This window comes from Gymnoscopelus braueri (assembly GCF_963280865.1).
Source record: "Gymnoscopelus braueri genome assembly, chromosome: 10".
In the NCBI taxonomy this organism is placed as follows: Eukaryota; Metazoa; Chordata; class Actinopteri; order Myctophiformes; family Myctophidae; genus Gymnoscopelus; species Gymnoscopelus braueri.
This window is the reverse complement of record NC_137611.1, coordinates 31,145,542-31,171,918: the sequence shown is the minus strand read 5'-3', so window position 1 is coordinate 31,171,918 and position 26,377 is coordinate 31,145,542. Positions and strand designations below refer to the sequence as shown.

The following is a 26,377-nucleotide window of genomic DNA, read 5'->3' as shown; positions in this document are numbered from 1 at the left end:
ATAACTGTCTCTGATATTCTGCGTGTGTCTGAAGTCTGAACAGTCCTAACCCTAGCTATGTACTTAAAAATGAAAGAGGAGGTGTGTTGACAAAGATCTACACACAAACTGGGTTGGGATGCTTATATAATAACATTAATGTGATTAAGTTATAACTCAACTACAATGCTGGATTCAAAGCTATTTTTTATAAACAATTCTGTGCTGAATGGCTGTGTAATTGCTCCATAACACTGGCTTAATTTAGTCAGACACACACCTTTGTGTTGTGGGTTAGCTAATGTTATGTTATGACACATTTTTGCCTTTGTTCAATACAGCTGCATTTTATTTGCAACAGCTGGTATAAAACCAAACCTATAAGGGTGTAAAATGCTCACAGAACCTATTCACCTCAATGACTCAAAGCTGAGCTGGTAGAATACACTGTAAACCTAATCCACACATTACACACAAGATCCATTTTTATGTCTCCTCCCGGCTGAACAACATTCTGAAAAGCCACTTTAAGCTTTTGAGATCTGCCTCTGCTCACACATCTACGTAAGTTGACTGACTAGATGCCCATGTAATTGGACTTGTATTCATATCTGAGGTATTAATATGTGTAAGGAATGCATAACAACTTTATTTTCAGAAAGCTACAGTATATGACTGCCACAAAACCCAAGCCAGAAGGCAGTTATGTTCTAAAAGTAGTTTTTTAATAATGCTACAGTTTTATCACATCCTCCATACTGGTATGCTTGTTATGTGAAGGCATAATGCTTAATATCACAATAAACATACATCTGGGGTGTAATCTCACAATATGAGATATCTAAGGGTTACATAGATTATAATATGTATTTATAGATGCTCTTTTACATTGGATGATGCACAGTGAAACATATACTCTAGCCTTCCATGACCATGTTAAAAACAACACACTCTAAAAATGACATGTTCTGTGAGGTGAGAATTATACAAATGCAAGTGATAGTATATCATCATTAAACTCTGACTCAGTTGAGTTTGAACACTTGAGAACAATTAGTTGAAAAGGTTTTATACAATCCTGAACTAAAGCCCATTGTACTTTTGCATCCCAAATCTGATAATAGTGTTTACAATGCACAGACACCCAAGAGAGCATTGAGCCTGGGTCGGTTGCATCCGGTCACATTAGAACCACCGTGGTTTACACTTTCCTTCACTGTGGTCGATAAAACTGGACACGATGTAATAAATACACAATCAAACACCACGTACAAGACACAAGGCCAAAATGACATTGCTTTCCAATATATTACAGTTGATATTTAAAAGTCTACATAAAACCACATGTCTGAAGTCATACTTACAGTACACAGCAATGACCCTACAATGCCCCACCACCAAGCAAACCGAATTTTACAGCAGCTTTGCCTACCAAATGGCACACGCACACGCGCACACACACACACACACACACACACACACACACACACACACACACACACACACACACACACACACACACACACACACACACACACACACACACACACACACACACACACACACACACAGTCAGCAAAGCACAGCGTGCCACAGCATCCTGTACTGTGTATATGTGCCCAGCCCCACAGCCTGCCCAACTAAACGATAAGGATCAAGGGCTTTGGGATGCAGCGCATTGCTGTGCTTTTGTCCAGTGGTATTGTAATTGACCAGTAGCACAATAGACTGGGGCCAGCACAATTCTTTCATATGTCCCAGTTCATTTGGCAGGGGCGGTGGGTGTATGCGTCGCATGTCACTCTGTCACAATGATAGGCCAGGTGTTCAATTCAGCTGATAGAGAATAGGTGTCAATCTGTGCTCGTTTACAGGCAACATTCTTGGCCAGTGATTTCGTCTACTGTGCTGTTTGGTTCACAGCCGGTCGTAGTCGGGACGCTGATATGATTATAGGCCTACTGTACATTGTAAATTCCAGAGGGTTAATTCAACCATGAAGACCTGAGGCCGATTCTATGAATGTCTTCTAAATCCTAACAATTTTCAGAAAAACTTATGTTGCTATATCACTGGTTCTTTTCCATGTCAAGGATCCCCAAAATGATATGTATCTGGCCGCAGACCCCCATCTCAAAATATTTTGTTCCAGGGACCCCCAGACGCAAAGATTGAGTTCAAAATGTTTGCTTCAAAAATGTATATATTCAAAGATTTGCCCAAATGTTCTAGATTTTCAAAAATAACAGAGCTACAAGCTCATAGCGCATCACGTATGAGCTTGTATATCTGTATATCTGTATATCTGCTCTACGAGCTTGTATATCTTGTATTGTATTTATATATATATGTTTTTAATAGCCAAAGTATATAATGACACAGATGCTTTCCCGGTTTTAATGGGTTAAAGGACCGCTTTCAACAACTTTCAACCTGGTGTACCTATTTTGGGCATGTCACGCATGCAGGTGAAAACTTTCTAAGATTTCCATACATTTCCAAAAAGGTTAAAACGTTTTCTAAATTTGCGAAAATAGGTGATCTACAAACTCAAGTGTGTCGCAATGCGATGCGCTGTGAGTTTGTATATCACCTATTTTGGCACGACACCATTGTACGCCAAAGTATAAAACAGGGATTAAGTGGTTAACCAGCTTTAAGAGTGCTTCAATGATAATACCTGCGTATTGTGTGAAAATCTAAGTATTTGTTCCTTATTTAGACAGGACAATAGAGAGAGGACACCATGGGTGGGGAAGGAGAAAGACAGAGAACACAGGTCTCCAGCAAGGATCACATCAATTATGAAGTCGATGTAGGCATACTATCAGCAATCAGTTACAGTTAAGTTCAATGTGTAAACTGTACTTAAACTAATAACCACACAACATGCACGTCATTGCTCCCATATCTAGTCACTTACAAATGTATGTCATACAATTCTATCTACATTATATCACTTCTCAGTAACAGTATCGAGATAAAGATAAGAGAGAATACCGCACTGAATAGAGACAAGCATGCTGATACGGCTCCTTCTTAGACTGGTTCGGTACCAACTGCACTATCCGTCATTTACTCTCACTGAATGATTACTGGACCGATTATTAACATTAGTTACCCCTGGAGGAATAAGGTTTGCAGGTTGACAGCAACAGGTCAGTGTATATAGAGAAAACCATTGCTTCAATCTCCTGCATTGTAAAGCATCAGTACATTTTTGGGGGTGTATCGAATCAAAAATTCCAGTTTGTTATTTTGTACTATTATTGCGGCACAGAACGTGTGAGCTGCAGTGTAAAGGGGATTTGCCCCGTATCTCACCTCCGTGCCTCTCTCTGCAGGACGCTTTGAGCCGCTACTCCCATCAGATAGCTCCCAGCCCCACCACTGAACACTTTGAAAGACTGCACTGACAGAGCGCTCATCTCATTTCTCCATTGTTCACTGCACTGTGTGGCGATGGAGGTCACAACATGGAAAGACATGGTCACTGTGCGTGTGTGAGTGCGTGCATGTGTATGCGCGTGCATGTGTGTGTGTGTGTGTGTGTGTGTGTGTGTGTGTGTGTGTGTGTGTGTGTGTGTGTGTGTGTGTGTGTGTGTGTGTGTGTGTGTGTGTGTGTTGGGGGGGGGGGGGTGTTCCTGTGTGTACTTCTGAGGAAGTACTATTGTGGGCCTTCCCTCACTTTTTCCTACCCCCCCCCCACCCCCACCCTCCTGTTTCCCTCTGTAAATTACACATGAGGGAATTGGACCATTACATAACAAATAACATGTTGTGATAGATGAAACTGTGATACTCAGATCCTCGATTACTGCTCAGAAATCACAATACAAGGATAAAACAGCTGTTATTTCATGCAATTCCTGCAGCAACTGCAAATAAATTGCAATTTGCAACAAAGACAGGGGTCTAATAATGGCATGGCTTCCATGTGGATCTCAGACTTGATGTACGGCCATTCTATGACATTATTCATCATCGATGATGTCAGTACTATGACGTCAGTCATCTCAATATTTGGGCAAATGGTTTAAGCCTTTTTACCGCCTCACAGACACACAGACTCCCAGACCATCTTCCAGATAGCTCGCCCTGTACAAGACCATCTCATCAAAACATAGTGGGATACATTTGAAAAACAAAATAAGAGGCTACTCGTACAGCTCAGGACCTTCTCTACAATGTCACATAAGTACTAGTATGCCTTCTAGTACAATGGGGAAAGTAATCAGCCATAACATTTGACATCGGTTTGTGAATCCTAGTGTACAAAAAAGGGAGAAGTCCTGGGTTTAAGCCCTGACTGCACCCTTCATCCATTACTTTGTCTCATCTTTTCCAGGATCCAAAGGTCCCTCATATAACAGGAGAGAACAGGTGGTCATAACACAGAGTGGTATGGAATGGTACTGTAGTTTGTCAGTATCTCATTGTCATTAGATAAGATACCTTAAGGCATTAGGAGAGTGGACATGGAGCTATCGTACCCTTTCAGGTCCTCATCAAAGCTCATATTAGTTATACCAGTGGGAAGTGGTGACCTTTCTTTTAAAGACAGCTACATTTGTTTTTAGGAATAATTTAATCCTCTGCGTGGGATGCTTGTGACTATTTTGTCACGTTCAATATTGCTCAGACAAAGGTCAAACGAGTGGCATGTTTGTCTGTGGTCCGTTTTCTTCAGTCGAACAATAACCCCCAAACTCAATCAACCAACTGATATGTACAGTTATGACCAAAAGACCTGATAGAGTGAAAAGGTAATTGTTTTGTCTGGTAAACCCTTTGCTTTGAAGGTGTCTCAAACTGTGTGTCGTGTGTGACTGTGATCATGAGCAAAACTGGCAACTTACTTATTTAAACTGATTAAACTACACACTATCGGTTCACATTTTAGTTTTACACTTGTATCTCTATTGTAAGGTAAGCTAAAAAAAACGTACGCATTGTGAGCTTGTATATCTGCTATTTTCACTATATATATATGTATATATATATATATATATATATATATATATATATATATATATATATATATATATATACACTGTATATATAATATAATATATTATATTATTTTTAATAGAGTGGTTAAATGTGGTGTTCTGTCATTGTGTTTCCCCACAGAGCTAACAGTACGTTGAGAAAAGACATGTGTCATCCTCCCAATATTCTGCAGCTGTATTCCCAACAGAGGCTGCAAGTTGATCTGATGTATGGTGAAGGGTGCCCTGAGCACAGGTGACCCCAAAGACCTCGTCACTGAGGACAGGAGAGGAATGGAGAGGGGAAGAGAGAATGAGAGACACTGATAAAAGTGAGAGAATTTGGCAGTGCAGAGTTGAGAGAGAGGACAAGGAGTCTGCATTTGTCTGTTTTTACTTAATATACTGTCTCTCATCTCCATTTAATCATGTCTTTCTGTTTTGCTTTCTCTTTGCTGTCTCTCATATCCATTTAATCATGTCTTTCTGTTTTGCTTTCTCTAGCTCACTCTCTCCACTAGACTTCTCTCACTCCTTATCTGTCTCCATTTCTCACTCTCTCACCCTCTTTCACTCTCATTATTTCCTTCTCTCTCCTCCCTTTCCGTCAATCTCTTAATTTCCTTCTCTCTCCGCCCTCTGCCCCTCTCTCCCTCTCTCTCTCTCTCTCTCTCTCTCTCTCTCTCTCTCTCCGGTTGACAAAGCAGACCTGATTGATTCAGTTCAGTAGTACCCTGGAGGTGTATCTCAGCTCTCCTCTCTACTATGCTAGGCTACACTATGCAGCTCTTTGCTTCACAGCTCTGCCAGCCCATTAGCCACTCAGCCTGAAAATCATTCAGTTAGTCAGTTAGTCAGCCAGTCAGCCAGCCAGCCAGCCAGCCAGCCAGCCAGCCAGTCAGTCAGTCAGTCAGCCAGCCAGCCAGTCAGCCAGTCCTGGTGTGCCAGGCAGTCAGTGGATCAGTCAGGTAGATGGGCAGTGTACCAGGTACACACGCAACAATTGAGTCAGTCAGTTAACCAGTAAAGAATTAATCTAGCCTGCCTGGCACTTACTCTGCTATACTGTTAGCAGACACTACCTCGACCCTTGCGTCCTCATGTCTCCTAATCATGCACATCTAACATCAAATTATTACCAACAATATAAAGAATGAATTATCAAATAATATCAAATACAGTAACAAAACTAAAGTCTGGCTAGAAGCCTCTAGTAGCTACATGCCGCTCCTTACAGCTTGTCCAAAGTGGATGAATGCTTCAGTAAGTTTCATAGCATGGCTTTTGTGACGTTTTTGTTTTGTTTAGTTTTTTATGTGAAGCAACAGGCTTGACCCTTACCCATAATGTGCCCTTTAGATTTTGATATTGACATTTTGGCCAGACGATGGCACTAGAGGAAAGGTTATGGCCGGGTCACTCAAATAGTGTGGGGTCATTCTCCAGGTAACATGAATGCTCTTAATAGAGTTTATAAAGGGTCGTAAATCCTGCTCTATGTTAATTAAAACTATTTGTAGTTAAACAGCTGAAAACCCAGTGTAAAAAGGATGAGACGAAATCAAAGGCAGACACAGGCTGGTTCTCAATTTAAAAGGTTGACATTGTATTAAGAGAAAGAATCCATCCACGAGGCACCGTACAGCAAAAATATCTCTCTGCCATTACAAAGACAGGCAATAGTATTTATACACAAGTTGGAGTCTGGACATCAGTTATGAGGTGGATCCTAACGATTGGTTAAGACCCTCAGACGTCAGATCATATCTGATGAGCTGTCAGGCATCAGGGTGTCATCATAATAAGTTGTTGTTCATCTTATAGTATCCTTGTGTACATCTTATGGTTTCATAAACAAGTTATCCCTTCGATATCATAGGACATGTGGCAGGTTTATCTGTGACAGGGTGACAGCTGACAGAGTACATTAGTGACGATGTCAGGTCATACAGAGATATAGGTCATGTACAGAGATACAGGTCATTAGGACATTAGATCACAAAGCGTTGACCAAGACATGTTTTTACTGATTGGAAACATATGGAGCCGGCACCAGATAGCAAATATGGAGGTGTTGTTGCTTTGTCATAGATGGTCAAGTTAACTCCAATGAGCTGTTATTGTATTCCTCCAGAGATAATCAGTGACCTTGGAGGGCCTGCGCTCTGTACAGCTCAAAACACATGCAGTCTCTAAAGGAAAGGAGAGACCTGATACTAGGATTAGTTCCAACCTCGAACTTAATAAATCATAAGATTGGTAGGCAAACTTGAGTTATGCCAAGATGGCACACTAAAATAGGATATGAGGGCATATATATCAATATTGTCGACAAAAGACATAGTTTTAACTCTAACAAGTCCCCAGTTCTTGTGGACAAGATTGGTAGATGACGTCAAAATAATATGTAATTAATTAATTAATATAAGAAAACAGATACATGTAGACTTAAATACCTTTTTAAATTGTATTAAAGGACTATAAGGGCAAAAAAAAATGTTTCTTTGTTCAGATAACATACACATTTTTTCTTCTTCAAAAGGACTGAATTGTTTATTAATTTGGAAGCAAAATGGTTATATTTCATGAGTAAATAATCAGCGTTAGTAGGATGAAATCTTACATAGACTAAAGAATAATTAAAATGGTAAGTGGGTTCTATATGCTGTTAAATGAGAAAAATGACATCACCTCATAAGTTCCCAGAATAAGGTATTATAATTATGAACAGATCAAACCTTTCTTTATTTTATTTTATTTTGAAGGCCATCCCTTGGCAGGATCTGAATTTTTTTAACTTTTAACTTTTCCTGAAAATCCCACAATGTATGTACCACCAGGAACTTTAGCCAACATAGTCTTGTTTCCAAGAAGTTGTTGTTTCAGGTCCCGCCCCCAAGTGTGTATAGGCTCAGTCGAATTTTAGCCCTACTTCTCCTTGAAGCAATACTGTGGGTAGATATTTTAACCCTAAGCAAAATAATTTATGGCGGGAAAAACTCACGTGATGCCTCTTTACTCACACAGACGTATAGGACCTACTTTTCCTCTTTGAGCAGTCGAGAGGAGAGGCTTCTGTCACTCAATTTAACCAGGAAGATTATTTAATCTGTAAATGAATTAACCACAGAATTACTGTGTGTAGAAAGTGTACATGAAATGTATTTGACAAGACATAAGTAGTTTAAAACAGTTAAGAACTCTTGAAAAATATAATACAAAGGTTGTCCATCGGAGTTTTAGACCCTCAGTCTCCCCTGGGGAGGTTATGTATGGGGAGGTTTTGTAAACTTCAATGACTCCTGGGGCAAGATCTGAAATGGATGAATGTGACTAAGACTGTAAGTTAGTATTTATCGTTAAATGACTATGATAAAGGACAAAAAACAACATAAAAAAGATATTAAGCAAATCACATTTAAATCAAGTTAATCAACTATTCACATTTAAATCAAATATTCACCAACTCCCTCCTCTTGACACAATACCATATATATTCTATATTTATATATATAGTGTGTCAGAGAATTAATTTACTGATGTGAATGAAAAAAATAAGCAAAAATGAAACAGGGATTTTTTTCTTATAAAATTTAAATATTTAAAATAAAACAAAATGACGTTATAATATTTGTAATATTATGTGTTAATGTTTTCTAAATAATATTATAACATATTGAATCTTATAAGGGTTAATTTAACTGAGATGGGTTAAATTGAATTCAATGGAGGAATTCAATGTCATTAGGATGATATTGCCATAGTTATGTGTTAGTTACCAGGGAAGCTAACACTGCCTGTAAGGAATTATGGGTAATGGAGTAGATAAGAGGTCATTTTGGAATGAGTTGCCATAGCAACGTGGCTGTTACAGACCCTAACGGAAACGGAAATCTCCACAAGGGATTGTGGATATTGGAGTTTGCTTAACAGTTAAAGTTACTAAATTAGATGAACAAACTCATTCACATATGCTGATGGTGCTGACATTATGGCAAAAATAAAGGAAATAATATTAATAATGGGCTGACAGTAATAGAACTGATATTATATATATATAGATAGATAGATATTGCTATAAGGGAGTTACTGTAATTGGAAGGAATGGGTTAAAGTTATATTGAGCCCAATGGCCCTCACAAGGTCAGAATGTTCTCATAACAATTCAGTCACAGACTTTTCTGAGACAGCAAAACTGGTGAAAAATAAAATAAAATGAAATCCTTTGCATTCTACATTCTGTCTGATCACTTTCTTTACTTTCACTACTCGACATAACTGACTTTCTTTACCTTCACTACGACATAACTGACTTTCTTTACCTTCACTTTACCTTCACTACGACATAACTCACTTTCTTTACTTTCTTTCACACTTCTCTTTACTTTCTTTCACTTTCTTTACTCTTTTTCTACCCTCGAGCCACAAATGGCTACGCTCGTTCTACCCTTCTCTTACCTCCTTTCCAAATGAAAAAATATATATAGATGGTAATATTTGTGGAAAAAAAAGGTTTTTACAACAAATACTATAGGGTGGAATTTTAACATGAAGTCAAAAATGATGGGTAGATCAAATAAACAAAAGGGTGGGATTCCGTTTATGCCAGAAAAGATTTCCCCGTCGTCATAAACAGGACCCCCTTAGCTACCAAAACAAAATAAAAGCTTGAACTACCCGCTAACGAGAAAAGAAAAAAAAAAAACATTAGATATATAACTTAAAACCAACCCATCAGAAACTGGACTAATTAATGTAAAATACTCAAATGGAATTAATATGCTGGTGTGCCCTGGGTGTCGTGGAGAATAGCCAAGTCCTAATCACACATTAGGCACAGCAGAGAAGGAGAGGGCAGCGTCATAGGGGTCATAGGGGTCATAGGTGGGTGTCTAGCCAATATGAGGGCCCCAGCAGGGAGGATAGACACTAAACACAAACAAAGCAACATTAGTGTACAACAGTGGTATGGGGTGTGCGAGCACATACTGTGACATCAAGGACTAATTCTGTATATATTTGAGTACATTTTCTGTTAACAATTGAAAGTGGGACCCATATAAATGGGAACAAGACAACAATGTGAGAGATTAATACTAAATGGGTTAACAATCTGAATTGTCTTTGGTAAATATAAATGTAACAGGTATCAGATTATTTGAAGATGGGTATTCATAAACACTATATTGACACATATCATATTAGAACCTCTAATTTGAATTTCATGAAGTGAGTGGGCTGGTAGACAATTTACTGATATAAAATTTTAATGAAACAATTCTGAGCAGATGCACGGCTTGTGGGAGAGAGAGAGAGAAACAGTGACAGTGACTACAGATTGTTGACACGTTCAAGGGACCGAGAGAGTGAGTGAGTGAGATAAAGAGGCCGTCAGCCCTACCCAAGGTTAAATACTTCTGTCTGTGGCCAAGTGGAAGGTTTAAATGACTAGTTTCTTTAAAATACTCAAATCAGCAGGCTGTGTCTTATCCTAGAAAATAAGTAAATATCATACAAACGGTTCAGTGCTGATGTAATGCTGTTTAGGGTCTGATTGGATGAGATGCCTGTAGCTGGTTTTAGTGATACAGAGGTTGCCTGGAGCAAAGGTGGCTGGTTTCTAGGTAAATGGGAATGAAATCAAATATTAAAACATATATATTTTTTTTTAATTGACCAAAGGTAGGAATAGAACAAAATCTAAATAATAGGACAGTATGGTCTTATTAGTTTAATATCTAACCTCTGTCCTTTTTGATTCATGATCTGCAGCTCATGAGTCAGAAACGGAGTTTGGCTAGTATTAGTGACTTTGGATGGGCTAGCTGGGTTCAGTATTGGTGTATCTGGACTATATTATATATTATTATATTATATAATAATTCCCCTCTGATTGGCACACACGGAAGGTCTGTGTGTGTCAAGGTTTAAATGATTTACAAAATCAAAGTAAAAATATAATCATTCAACAGGTTGGCTAAAAAGCGGCACACCTGTGGATTATTATAATCAAACAACAGGTTTGCTAGAAAATCAGCACCTGTGGATTATTAAACAGTACAAAATATAATCTAACAACAGGTTGGCTATAAGGCAGCGCCTGTGGATTATTAAACAGTTCACACAATATAATCTAACAACAGGTTGGCTAGAAGGCAGCGCCTGTGGATTATTAAGTGGTACAGTTCACACAATATAATCTAACAACAGGTTGGCACCTGTGGATTATTAAGTGGTACAGTTCACACAATATAATCTAACAACAGGTTGGCACCTGTGGATTATTAAGTGGTAAAAAACAGATATGAATATATGTAGGCCTATCTATGTACAACTGTAGTTAAAAAAAACCAAGGAACAAATGTACGAGGCAATAAATATCTATGCACACACTGGTAGACACATATTGTGTGTCTGATATGCGCATATATATATATTGACAGTATCTGTCCAAAACATGTAACAACAATACTGATAACAATTTTACAAAAAAATATATATATGTACAAGTACGGCCAATGAGCCTCGTGTGAAAGTTAATGCAATGTCAAAATTATAAGTCAAGGAACTGAACCAAAAGGGAACCTGTGTCTTGTAGTCAGCTGGACGGAGAATCCCCACGCGTTTGAGGAATGTCTGTGAGCCGCTTGTCTCCAAAAACAATATTTGGAAAAGAGGCTATTTGTAAGATAGCTGACCGGAAAGAGTCCTTGCGAAGAGGAGTCGTCCGGAGCCCCTCAGAGTCGACGTGAAAAAAAATCAAAATTTTTAAGGCTGATTCTAAACGCACCGTCCGAGAAAAATATTAATAATAATTATGATAATAATGTCGGACAGGCCTTTAACCGTTCGAAGGACCAATTAATAGAGTTTATAAAGGGTCGTAAATCCTGCTCTATGTTAATTAAAACTATTTGTAGTTAAACAGCTGAAAACCCAGTGTAAAAAGGATGAGATGAAATCAAAGGCAGACACAGGCTGGTTCTCAATTTAAAAGGTTGACATTGTATTAAGAGAAAGAATCCATCCACGAGGCACCGTACAGCAAAAATATCTCTCTGCCATTACAAAGACAGGCAATAGTATTTATACACAAGTTGGAGTCCGGACATCAGTTATGAGGTGGATCCTAACGATTGGTTAAGACCCTCAGACGTCAGATCATATCTGATGAGCTGTCAGGCATCAGGGTGTAATAAGTTGTTGTTCATCTTATAGTATCCTTGTGTACATCTTATGGTTTCATAAACAAGTTATCCCTTCGATATCATAGGACATGTGGCAGGTTTATCTGTGACAGGGTGACAGCTGACAGAGTACATTAGTGACGATGTCAGGTCATACAGAGATATAGGTCATGTACAGAGATACAGGTCATTAGGACATTAGATCACAAAGCGTTGACCAAGACATGTTTTTACTGATTGGAAACATATGGAGCCGGCACCAGATAGCAAATATGGAGGTGTTGTTGCTTTGTCATAGATGGTCAAGTTAACTCCAATGAGCTGTTATTGTATTCCTCCAGAGATAATCAGTGACCTTGGAGGGCCTGCGCTCTGTACAGCTCAAAACACATGCAGTCTCTAGAGGAAAGGAGAGACCTGATACTAGGATTAGTTTTGTCCAACCTCGAACTTAATAAATCATAAGATTGGTAGGCAAACTTGAGTTATGCCAAGATGGCACACTAAAATAGGATATGAGGGCATATATATCAATATTGTCGACAAAAGACATAGTTTTAACTCTAACAGCTCTTATCAACTTTCATGGGGATTTTGAGATGTATTGTTTGCAAGTGGACATCTGGTCTTAGGGTGACATTAGAGCAAAGGTCATGGAGTCGCCAAAATATTATGGGTCATCCATTACTTTACACCACTGGATGGACATTACCACCCTTAGAGTGCTGCCACTAGCAGACCTAAAAGCAGTTAAGCTTTTCAGTGAACCTACACATTATAATCTCTGTATTTTTGTTCATTTACAGGTACAGGAGTTCATTCACACAGGGTAGGGTATTAGAGCAGAGCCAAACATGAGAGCACAGTATGGGGTATAAATAATACAATTAGAAATGTACTGTATAAGGTGCTTCATGGGAAAGGACCAAGGCTTTTTTATAAAGTTACATTTATCACGTGTCGTGTTGGGATGTGAAACATTTTGAGCCTGCAGATCAGCTATTTTCTGCACATGATACCGTCGTATGACCAGGTATAAATCAGGCATAAGTGTGTGGGAACTTGTCTTCCTTTGTGGAGTGGCTAAAACTTAAGTCAGAGGAATTGCCGCCACTCGCAGAAATGTCCCGGCTAAAACATAAGGCTCATGGCCTTACGTTTTATGCAAATCAGGACAGAGACACCAAGTAAGATACATAACCTTTCAGAGGCTTTTGTGTGCACAGGATTATGTTGTGGCTAAAATGATCGCCTGTAGAAATGAGCCAGGTCGTGCAAAAACCTTTTTGGCACTTATTTCCTGTTTGTGTTTTTTAACATGTAGCCTACACACCAGTGGTGGAAAAAGTACTCAAACTGTTTTACTTGAGTTAAAGTATCGATACTGCAATGTAGAAATACTCTTACCAATAAAAGTCTGGAATTCAAACTTTACTCGAGTAAAAGTACAAAAGTATTGGCATCAAAATGTACTTAAAGTACCAAAAGCAAAAGTACTCATTATCCCATTCAAGTTTTCAAATGTATAAAAATCTTTTGAAAATAGCAGATCTACAAGCTCACAATGCGTCGCAATGTGACACATTGTGAGCTTGTAGATCGGCTATTTTCAAATGGACGAAATGTATATAGGGCTGAAGTGGTTAATGTATGTTTTGTAATAATATAAAGTAACTAGTAAGTTTTCAAATAATTGTAGTGGAGTAAAAGTACAATATTTGCCTCTGAGATGTATTGGAGTAGAAGTAAAAGTATTATAAATTGGAAATACTCAAGTAAAGTACAAATACCTCAAAATTGTACTTAAGTACAGTACTTCAGTACATGTACTTCTCCACCACTGCTACAGACACAGATGGATCAGTTGATTTTATAGAAGTCTGTCCATCATGATGTGCTCAAAATGATAGAACCATCAAACAAAAAAATACTGAACTGGCAAAAACATGAAACAATGACCTTGGCCTATAACACACCAGGTCAACAGTGTTTTTATAACAATGGCTGGAAGCTTATGCACTCTTCCACATGCATAAAATTAAACCTTTGACCTTAAAAAACAAACAAAAATGAAATTTTACATTGCCTGACGGCTTGTTTTCGAGCCATTTTAGATGCGAGAATACACAGCAAAGTTGAACCTGTTCTGTCTGCTCGTATTTCATAAAGTGCTTTGTCAAATGCCTCAGGTTGGTTTAGCTTGAAACCACCGTGAATGTCAACGTTTGAATGGAAGTTGTACATTAAGTATGATGCAGTGGTGTTATGAGCTCATGTGCATGCATAGCCTATGGTAAATGGTAAATGGTGCATTTGTATAGCGCTTTTATCCAAAGCGCTTTACATAGATTGTGCATTACATTCACCCATTCACACACACTCAGACACCGATGGCGGAGGAAACCATGCAAGGCACCAACCTGCACATCGGGAGCAATTAGGGGTTCAGCGTCTTGCTCAAGGACACTTCGACACTAACTCTGGGGGAGCCCCCCAGCCCGGGATCGAACTGGAAACCTTGCTGTTTACAGTTCACTCTACCCGGCCACTCTACCCCTGAGCCACTGCCGCCCCTTTTTTATGGTTCTCAAACTTGTCGTGTCACCCCCAAATTGATGTGTATTTGGCCGCGGATCCCCAACCTATTTTTTTTAGCGCCAGGGACCCCCAGAAGAGAAGATTTGTGTTAAAAAAAAACATTTCCAAAAATAGCAGATGTACAGGTAACCTGGAAAGCTCATCCCAAAATGCGCTCGCCCCCATTTTTTTCGCGGACCAGCGGTTCTTGTATTCTTGTATTTGTTTCGCTGAGGATAAGGTTAGAAATAAGTTTCCTTCCGTCCGTCCTTCTTCCTTTATCCCATTAAGACCTGAGGCCGATTCTACAAATGCTTTCTAAAATCAGTAGTTCTCCACACTTTTTCAAAAATGTTTAAAAAATAGCAGATGTACAAGCTCGCAGCGCGGCACGAAGTGACACGCTGTGAGCTTGTACATCTGCTATTTTTGAATAGCCAACATATAGTGGTTAAGATGCTTGCTATGTTAACTACTTTTGCTCGGGACCGCCTAGAACCCCCCCAAGGACCCCCTGGGGGTCCCCAGACCCCACTTTGAGAACCACTGACCTACACTGCACGACCAAGATGTCACATGCAGTATTTGTACGTGCACTGTGTCTGTGCAGGTGAGTGTGTGTTTATTGCGGACAGTGTACCCGTCCATGCGAGAAGAGAAGCGCAACAGAGAAATCTTGCGTGTGTGCAGTGATGGAAGAAGTACTCACATTTTGTACTTGAGTAAAAGTATCAATACCCTATTGTAGTAGTAGTTTGAGTACAAAAGTGCAAAAGTATTGGCATCAAAATATGCTTAAAGTACCAAAAGTCAAAGTACTCATCATTATGCAGAAGGTCCCATTTTAGTTTTCATATAATTGTAGTGGAGTAAAAGTACAATATTTGCCTCTGAGATGTAGTGGAGTAGAAGTATTGAACATTGGAAATACTAATGAAACTCTCACAGTGACAGGCCTGTCCTCAGCAGAGGTCAGCAGACCGCTGTCCACAATTCTGACTACAGTATTGTTGCTGTTGGGCGGAAACCTCGTACTGAATGTCCAAAACCGTTACTTTTCAAGAAGGGTAAAACATTTTCTGTTATTATCTATTTAGTCACAAGGTCTTGATAATACTTTTCACTGGTTAAATATTTACAAAACCAACAGACATTGGTCTGTTTCCACTTTCACTCAAAACATTTTGCGTTGTCGGCTATTTTTGTGTGACACTGTAGTATTGTGAAGTAGGGCGGTAATTTACAAAAAAAACAAAAACATATGGAGATAGGAGGTTTCTGCCTGACAGCAACGCTATGTGAGGAGGGAATACAGTATGTATACACTCACATCTTCAGTGTTAATTTAACTCAGAGAGTTCCTCCGGCTACATTATGTTTGTATGTAGGCCTATATGTACACAGTAAAATCCTCAGTGTTTTGTGGTTCTATTGTATACTCCTGGAGTAGAGTTATGTATACACATGAGTTAAATTAACACTGGATTTGTCTGTGTGAACATTTGCACTCTCACTGTGTGTGTGTGTGTGTGTGTGTGTGTGTGTGTGTGTGTGTGTGTGTGTGTGTGTGTGTGTGTGTGTGTGTGTGTGTGTGTGTGTGTGTGTGTGTGTGTGTGTGTGTGTGTGTGTGTGTGTGTGTGTGTGTGTGTGTGCGTGCGTGTGCGTGTGTGCGCGTGTGCGCGTGCGTGCGTGTGTGAGAGAGAGATGATTAGCTGTTGTTCACTAATATAAATAATTGTGTGTGAGTATATATATATAAATATGTTTCCATGCAATGGTATTAGTTGATATGGTATGTAGGGGCTGGTTGAGACAAATATAGATTTAGCTATGGAACAAGTTCAAAGTACTAACGCAGAACCGTCACTCAAAACTAAATGGAGTGACCTGAAGTGAAGATCCTAAAACTAAGATTTATGGACTGTTAACATGTATTAGCTTAATTTGGTGACACAGCTGTAACTTATAACCAGTGGTGGAAAGTAACTATGATAACATAAAGTACTGTACTTAAGTACAATTCTGAGGTATTTTTTACTTTACTGGAGTATTTCCGATTTTCTGTACTTTTAACCCACTACATGTCAGAGGCAAATATTATACTTTTACTCCACTACAATTATTTGAAAACTTTAGTTACTAGTTAGTTTGTATTGTATTGGAGTAAAAGTACAGTATTTGCCTCTAAGAAGTAGTGGAGAAGAAGTAAAAGCATAGACAATGGGAAATTCCAGTAAAGTAAAAATACCTCAAAGTTTAACTTAAGTACAGTACTTGAGTAAATGTACGTAGTTACTTTACACCACTGGTCATATGATTCACATGTACAAGGTGACAAAAATAACTGCCCGGCGCGCATCATCAAAAATATACTCTGGGAAACATTGGCTCCTGAGCCAAGCAGCTGCTCACAACACAGGGCTCTCACGCTCAGAAATGTTAGAGTATGAGGACAAAGAGATGGAGAGAAAGTTGTGTTTAGTGGTGGAAGAATTATCTAAATTTTTTTACTCAAATAAAAGTGTCAATACCACAATCTAGAAATACTCAGTTACAAGTCAAAGTCCGGTATTTAAAATGTACTTGTGTAACAGTACAAAAGTATTGGCATCAAAATATACTTAAAGTACCAAAAGTAAAAGTACTCATTATGCAGAATGCCCCATTTCACAAGTTCAATATGTATACGTATCTTCAAAAAAATAGCAGATCTACAAGCTTACAACGTATCGCAACACATTGTGAGCTTGTAGATCAGCTATTTTCAAATAGCTGAAGTATATGTAAGGCTAAAGTGGTTAATGTATGTTTTGTAGGCCTAATAATTATCAAAATCTACAAAGTAACTAGTAACTAAAGTTTTCTAATAATTGTAGTGGAGTGAAAAGTACAAGATGTAGTGGAGTAGAAGTAAAGGCATTGAAAATTGGAAATATTCCAGTAAAGTAAAGATACCTCAAATTTGTACTTCACAATACTTGAGTACATGTAGCTACTTTAAACCACTGGTTGTGGAGATTGGGAATAGGAAGGACAGGGGGGATGAATGGAGGGATGTTTGAGATGAAATGGCACCGCTGCAGTCAGAAGGAATCATGAACTGTGAAACTCATAGAGAGACAGATCCCACTACCGTCCACACGGAGAGGAGAGGAGAGGAGAGGAGAGGAGAGGAGAGGAGAGGAGAGGAGAGGAGAGGAGAGGAGAGGAGAGGAGAGGAGAGGAGAGGAGAGGAGAGGAGGAGAGCCAAGAGGAGAGGAGAAGAGAGGAGAGCCAAGAGGAGAGGAGAGGAGAGCCAAGAGGAGACACTGAAATAAAGAAACGCAGAGAGAGGGAGAGATAGAAGTGGAAAAGGTAGACAAGATCTCTGACAGATGGAAGTTAAATGCCTAGATTGTAAATCATGTACCATATAGGGGTTATAGCGGTAAATTCTAGCTTTTAATCTTATACCGAAAGCATGTATCTAAACGCAACTGTAAACACCTCTCCGAAGTGTTGGATTGGGTAAACTCTCTTTTGCTCAGACACTCACACGCAGGCACACACGCACTTAGACGTGGTAAAGGAAACATTAGTGCAATCTGCATGATTTAACAGTAATTTATACACATCAATGAGAGGTACACTTGACTTGAAGTCCAGAAACCACTTTGTATGGATATAGCAACCGTGCGCTCCATTTTATGACATTTATGGCATTCAGTCACGATACACAATACAACAAGACACATTTACATTATTACATTTACATACACACAGAATGCCAGCTGATTTGTCAATCTAAATCTATTTGAGAGAGAGAGAGAGAGAGAGAGAGAGAGAGAGAGAGAGAGAGAGAGAGAGAGAGAGAGAGAGAGAGAGAGAGAGAGAGAGAGAGAGAGAGAGAGAGAGAGAGAGAGAGAGTGAGAGAGAGAGAGAGAGAGAGAGAGAGAGGGTATGACAGGTGGAAGAAGAGAAGAACGAGTGAGTGATGAAATATAAACATACAAACCAGTGAGCAGGGTGACCAAGAGTAAATCTATGGTTTGGGTGAGACAGAACAACATGAAAGTGGTGGAAAGAGAGAAACTGGAGAAAGGGCATTTTGACAATAGTAAATATTCAGGGTATTTTTCAATCCATGTGCTGCATGGCATGGGAGGATGACGACGAGAGAGGAGGAGAGTAGAGGAGAACGCTAGAGGACAGGACATGATGTGAGAAGAAAAGAAAGGAGACGAGAAGACAGGTGATGAAAAGAAATGAGTAGAAAAGGAAGTGTTAGGGATTAGAGGTAAGAATCCCAGTAGTGCTATACTGCTGGTGGTCATTGTGCAAATTGAGTTACACAGCCTGCCATAATCTGCTATGTGCGTGTGTGTGTGAGAGAATTGATAGAGATGCATAGCCTGACAGCTGCCGGACAAAGCCAAGACAGCCATGGGAAATGTCATTCTGCTTGTTAAACACACACACACATGAACACGTGCACACGCCCGCGTTCGTGCACATGCGCACACACACACACACACACACACACACACACACACACACACACACACACACACACACACACACACACACACACACACACACACACACACACACACACACACACACACACACACACACACACACACACACACACACACACACACACACACCAGTTTCTCTAGGGGATGACATTGCCTACAGTACGTACGTATGAAATACCCAAATCTTTAGGGAAGGTTTTCAGTTCCAATCCCCAGGGCTTTAATCTCTCATGTGGTGGAAGTTCTGAGAAATCCACATATCCAGTGTTCTGCCTTTAGGCTTTCGTGCACCAAGAAGTCAATCAACTAGAATCCTCCTCTCCCAGAGATCCCTCTTGGACCAGATTACCGTAAATGAGTAACAGTATGAAGGTTCATGGAGGTAAGTGGGTCCAATGTTAATGGAATTGAGAGTTGCTTTTGTGGAAGCCTAGCCGACGATGCTAGAGCTACATAGTACATACATACTGTAGCTGAACTGCTCTACACGCTAACAACAACACGTTGCAATATAACACGTTGCAAATGACACGTCGCAGTGAGGCGTTGCGAGTTGTAGATCGGCTATTTTTGTCATGTGACTACGTCATATGACGAAGCATGAGTATAGTAGAAAATGACAAGCAATTCAGCAAGAGACATAAAGAGAGCATTTAGCAAAATATTTAGTTTTTGTTATTTATTGTGGGTGAAGCTACTCAAGCAATAAGGTAGAAATATAGATAGAAATATTCTGTGGTTTTGAGAAGCAAGACTTATACCAGTGGATCAGGTCACTCATTACACACTCAGTAATGCATAATCAATTATATTTTCCAAGTAACCCTGCCAACTGAAGCATGTCCATACTAGATACAGCATGTTTCTGTGGAGTCCTTTCCACTTCAATGAAGCTCACGTCATTGGACTAAATCAGCACCTCACCGGAGGGAAGATGAAATGATTTGATGGGAGAGAAGGAGAGGGTGGTAGTATGATTCATCTTGTTATTTATGTGTAACACGTCCTTCTAGTTGACAAATGTGATTGTCTGATGACTGACTAGTTAGTTAGTTGCGTGCTGGTGTCTCACACCGAAAATAGCGGATCTAAAAGCTCGAAATGTGTCACGCTGCGACACGTTGTAGATCTGCTATTTTTGGTGTGAGACACGATTAACCTGAACCAGTATGAAGTATAAATCAAGTATAAATCAGGCCAGCCGTGAACCAGCAAGCATAATACATTTCCACTGTCTAAATAAACATTTTCTGTAAAAATACAATTGGTCTTAAGGTTGCTTTTAAGGTGATTTACAGATACAGTATTTACACTTTTGTCTCACTCCATGGAGCCATGTCAGTGTACTCCTTGGTTCTGTTCAATTCCCCATCAGCTAACTGTCTGAATGCGCCTCTCCTTCATTCTTTGACCAGAATCTGGATTTCCCTGAATTCTCAATATGGAATCCACATATCTCTGTAAACGTATATTTTCTGTTTCCTATCGGTCACCAATTGTTTGGATATAATTTTCATGTACAGTATTCTATGCAAAGGAAATATTCGCACATCCACTTCGTTCAGATGCAGCGTGTTGGACAGTGACGACTGAAGCAATCATGAAAAAAGTATTTCATGAACAAAAATCCTGCACACCGCTCTTGCTCGGCAGGCATCAGTTTATTCAAATTGACAGACGTTTTTGTCCCTCTGAAGGTCCAGAGGGACGAAAACGTCTGTCAATTTGAATCAAAACTGATGCTGCTGAGCAAGAGCAGTGTGCAGGATTTTTTTGTTCATGTACAGTCTTCTGAAATCTAATTGACTTAAACAAACACATGGAAAATATATGCTGAATTTGGCAGCTGATTGTTACAACTTTGGAAAAATAATGCTGGATATTGCATGAGTTATGTTATGTGTTGCAGACAGTACAGTAAGTACTGTACTACGTTGAACATACAGGTTAGGTTTTAATAGGTTCTATTAAGTTGGGGGTAACAGTCCCTCCCACAAAGGCACACAGGGGGGGAGTAGGCTTTCAGGATGAATCCAAATGGTCTGAAGACACTAATTAAATCCCTGCCCTAAGCCTTTACAGACATGTGGATAATGTTTATGGTCATATCTTTATTGCTCATAAGTGGGACGACATTAGCCTGAAGGCTAGATGAGACATGTCACCAGAAGTTTGCAAGCATCATCAGTCCCCAGACTCCTAGCCCCCCGGGGAAGAACCTGGGTGAATATAGCCCATAGCATGCACTCCTGTCCCTCAGCAACTGTCAAAAAAACCTTTAGCAAGGCACTTATAAATGCCACCTACGGTAGAGCTGACACACACCAGTACAGGCCTGTGGTTGTACTGGCTGGCTTCCCAATGTGACTGTGCATATATCTATGCCATCCTAATAGCAAACACTTATACGACTTTTTACACAAATTTTAGTATTGTAACATATTATATGTTGGTCACTTAAGTTGCTCACATATCAAGATAAGTTATTGAAATGACTTTTTCCTTGACCACAAAATGTATGCTAAGAAGGTTATTTAGGACAGCATGTTGTCTACACAGATGCGGGTGTGATGTTTACCTGCTATCCTAGTTTCTTTTAATCACATTGTTTTATTTGCTAAACACCTAAATTATACATTTTAAATACAGTCAGGTACTGTAGGTACTGTATACTGATTTGAGGATCTAATGGATTTGGGAGTAGCATATAATGAGCTTTATTTTCAATGTTTCCTTTTCAAAACGCTGATTCAAAACGCAATCACCTTTTTCTCTCATGTGTGCCCGATCAAAGGACGTAGTAGCTTTTCATTTTGTGTTCATTTATGCAATTTCGAACTCAAGCGTAAGAATGTAGCCAAATGAGAGCTTATGGGGCCATCTGGTTACATCTGTAACTCTCAGAGTTAAATGAACACCGAGGATTTTACAGTAACAACGCGACTCTCTGTCATTGCCCCGCCCTTACTCCTTTTGTCTCTCTCCCTCACACTGCATGGATGCTCGTCTCTGTTCTCTGTGTGTGTCTCTCTTCCGTTACAGTGCAGAGGGCTTTTGAAGTGGACAGCTAGTTGGAGGCAGATTAACTGCTCTTGTGGCGCGTTGGGGGAATGTGATGATAGGAGGGGGAATGTATCTAATCAGCAGCGGGGTCAGTCAAAGGGCCCCGGCCCGCGTCTAATCCCGGGCCCCGCTCAGGGGGACTAGAGGGGACAATACAGCTGACGCAGACTCGCGGCTCAGGAATGTATGACAGGACAGAAAAACCTGCTCACACATCCATCGATTGACTGACTGACTGACTGACTGACTGACTGGGCGGGTATGTGGGTCCAAACGGGCATAAATGTGTGTGTGTGTGTGTGTGTGTGTGTGTGTGTGTGTGTGTGTGTGTGTGTGTGTGTGTGTGTGTGTGTGTGTGTGTGTGTGTGTGTACTGCATGCCCACCCATGTTCTTCTTCACATGAGGAAATCCCTCCAATGTGGAGGGACACCTTGCAGGTCCTCACTATCGTTGCTGGCGGGGCAAAAACCTCTTATCTCCATATTTTAACTCTGTATGTTTTTTGTTTTTTTTTGTAAATTCATGCCCTGATCTACAGATCTACAAGCTCACAACATCTGTTATTTTTGGCATTTTTGAATGCTGAAAAGTAAGAGTTTTGGGACAGTTTTGTGGGTTTTCACCGCGACAGCAACGCCAAGCAAGGGGCTTTAGGGGGGATTGGGGGGCGGGCCTTAGCCGAGTGAGAAGAGAATCCGTCTGATGGGAATCAGAAGGTTACCGGTTCGACCCTTGGCCAGACCAGTTACAGTAGCCTACGTGTCAAAGTGTCACAGAGCAAGGCACAACCCCTAACAGCTCCCCTATGTGTTCTGACTGTGCTCAGCTGAGGCCATCTGGCTAATGCAGAAAAGTGATTTCCCCTCGCCCCGGGACCTGTATAACTTCCCCCTTAAATTTCCATCTCTTTCCCGTTTAGTTTTAGGGTCAGGATAAAAGGTTTAATTTAGAGGACAACACCTTAGCACACTACAGTATGTACCCTGGCACAAGTTATACATACTATCAATCCTGTACTAATGATGATGTGTGAGGTATTATGTGCTGTATTTCTGCCACTGAAACTGTTGAGCTTTGTGTGTGTACGTGTGTGTGTGTGTGTGTGTTGTGTGTGTGTGTGTGTGTGTGTGTGTGTGTGTGTGTGTGTGTGTGTGTGTGTGTGTGTGTGTGTGTGTGTGTGTGTGTGTGTGTGTGTGTGTGTGCGCGCGTGCGTGCATGGGTGCGTCCGTGCGTGCGTGTGTTCCCACAATCGCAATTCATTTCTCAGAATTCTTAGTTTTTCTCTCTCAATATATATATATTCTAGGATGCAATTGTGTGAACAAAACTCATCTGTGTACAAAGTCTGAATTACGAGGAAAGAAACTATTATTTTTTCCCAGTGGTGTGTGGTCATGGATGGGTTTATAGTGTTGTGTGAACGAACAAAGAGAAGGGAATGTGAGGACAAATATTTTGTGGTTGCTGTTTTTCTGAACACCCACTATATCCACGGTCTAATTGGGGTCTCTGTGCTTCTGTGTGTTCTTAAGCAGCTTTTCCTTGTGAGGATGAGAGTATTCCTCCCCAAAGTCACAGCGTGTTTATCAGCCCGAACTGGCCATTGTAAACTGCAGTATCCACAGTAAAATCCTCTGTGTTTTTTTACGGGTCTAATTGGGTACATGTGTACAGTGTACTCTCTGAGTTATAAATGGATAAATGAACACGGATGATGCGTGCACACGTGCGTACATGTGTGTTTGCGTATGCTTGTCATGGTGAGTCCATGTATATACGGCATATTATGACTTATGAGCATCATGTGAGATTATGATGAGAACATTATTTCGCATTTGTTATGCACTCACAAACACAAACATAGCTTTAGGCCTTGAATCACGGAAGCACATGCTTGTAAGAATAAGTGAAATTCATTGAATGTATCATTTGGAACGGGATTATTCACCCCGAGAATAACAATAGTCCGGGACGGAGCGTGGGCCAGATCTGCCATGTTCTGTTCATTTGAAAACAGAACATTACTTTGAACATAGTGTGAATCATACCGAAGATACAGAGCGAGAGAGATAAGAGACAGGCAGAGACAGATAGAGAGGCAGACAGAGAGACAGACAGACAGACAGAGACAGAGATGGAGAGAAGAAAGAAAGAGAGAGCGGGGGGGGGGTCTGTATGATTGACAGAGATATAGAGGGTGCAAATGAGAGGGGGAATGACTTAGGAACCGAAAGGAGGAGAGAGGGAGAGGAACAAGGATGAGCAAGAGATGCAGAAGAGAGTGAGAGAGAGAGAGAGAGAGAGAGAGAGAGAGAGAGAGAGAGAGAGAGAGAGAGAGAGAGAGAAAGAGAGAGAGAGAGAGAGAACTATCTACCAACTCCACATACTGGCAAAACAGTATGTCACACAGGCTGTGGCCATGAACCACAAGTACAACAACACAGAACTTTGAAGAGACAAAAGAGAGAAAAGAACAGAAATAGGACACAGATCAGAAAAGTTCTGAGATAGAAAATGACATTCAGGTGTCTCCGTCCTCTTTATACCAGTAACTTTGAGTACAACAATGACCAAATCTATTACACAGAGAGTGAATGGACATGACAGAGAAATGCACAGAATAAGAAGAGTCTATATTGCGTTTAGCCTGTCTCCCTAATTTTTATAATTGTATACAAAAAAAGAATGTAATTAAATGTCTAGACAGAGACAGGAAATGCTACAGTGATGCTCACCGCCTTCAGCATTGTTTTCATCTGAACAGCAATGTTAAAAAGCTCAGTTTAATAACGGGTACGTTTTATAAGTTAGGAGAGTCCAAATAATATCTGGGTAACAATCATCTCCCAAATCCCTACAATATATATACCAGAGAACAGAAAGAGAAATGTAACTGATGACCGAGATTTTAAAAACAGCTATTTTCATCTCAATAATGTTTCATTTCTATAGTTTTGGTTCCCTTTCCTAACCTACCCCTTTAAAATATAAAGCTAGCAAACAAATGATGTCATTGATTCCAAATAAAGGCATTTAAAAGTGAAAGTAGTTTTTGACACACAATGACAAAGTTCTTTTTGTACATGTACTTTGTCAAAATGAATGACACTCAAGCCCCTTTTTACCTTTAGTGGATGGATTCCCCAAACCGTCACTGGGCCGTCTCTCCTCTAGGGGCAGTGGTTGTGTCCTGCCCATCCACCGGCGCTGCCCCCCGACCCCCTGGCTCTGGGACTGGTGGACCAGATTGCCCTCGCTGCCGCCCTCATCAGCCGCTCCCCGACCCTCAGCATGCAGGAGCGGTTGCCCTGCAGCTCCTTCCGTAGGTTGGCGTTCTTGGAGCCGCCGCCGGGTCGGCCCAGGCGGTGGGGGACGACGACTTGGACATCTTCCCTGCTGGGCTGCTGAGCAGTGCACCGCTCAGAAACTCCAGGGTTGTTTCAAAGTTCCTTCTGTTTCGGATTTGGTTATTGTTTTTTTTTTTTTTACAGTCTCTTACTTTCTTGCCTTTTTTCTCTTTCCCTTTCCTCAGTCTCTGTTTTATTATTGCCTTCTTCTTGTACCCCCTTTCTCCTCTGTCCCTGCCCTCCTTTCCTCTGGAAGGGCAAAGAGAGTTGCTGCTGTAGACACAATTGTTTTCTGCGAGCTTGTTGCCTCCAGCTGTCTTCCTTCCCCCTCAGTGTCTCTCTCTCTTTCTCTGAAGACTTCTTGTATCTGTCAGCTTGTTCTGTCTCCTCACTTATCTTCTTTCTCTCTCTCTCCTCTCTCTCTCCCCCTCTCTTTTTCTTTCTGAGTTTGTGGGCTTTCCTCTGATGTGTCAGGTGATGGAGCCGTCTTTGGGGCCAGTGTGCACTTTTTGTCAGCTTGCCCTCTTGACTCAGCGTCTCTCTGTTTTCTCTTCTGCCCGCTCCATCAGCTTTGCCGTCCCTCTTCTCTAGATCCTACCCATCATCATCTTTTTTGCTCCTTCTTCTCTGCTTTGCTTTTCCTCACGCCGACAATTGTGTCTGTCTGTGTCTGTGTTCAACCACAACGCACCGTTGGGCAAGCAATGCTGGCAGG

The 26,377-nt window shown here is 40.4% G+C and overlaps 1 protein-coding gene across 3 annotated transcripts in view; it reads right to left on the bottom strand.

Moving 5' to 3' along the window:
* Positions 1 to 25,563, bottom strand: part of LOC308093269 (uncharacterized protein) — a 94,635-nt gene extending 69,072 nt beyond the window's left edge. For all 3 annotated transcript variants that reach the window (XM_080439542.1, XM_080439543.1, XM_080439544.1), the window contains exon 1: positions 25,441 to 25,563. In XM_080439542.1, coding sequence (XP_080295668.1) covers positions 25,441 to 25,513 — 73 coding nt within the window. In that variant the 5' untranslated portion in view covers positions 25,514 to 25,563. The remainder of the gene's footprint in view (positions 1 to 25,440) is intronic.
* Between the last annotated feature and the right edge of the window lie 814 nt (positions 25,564 to 26,377).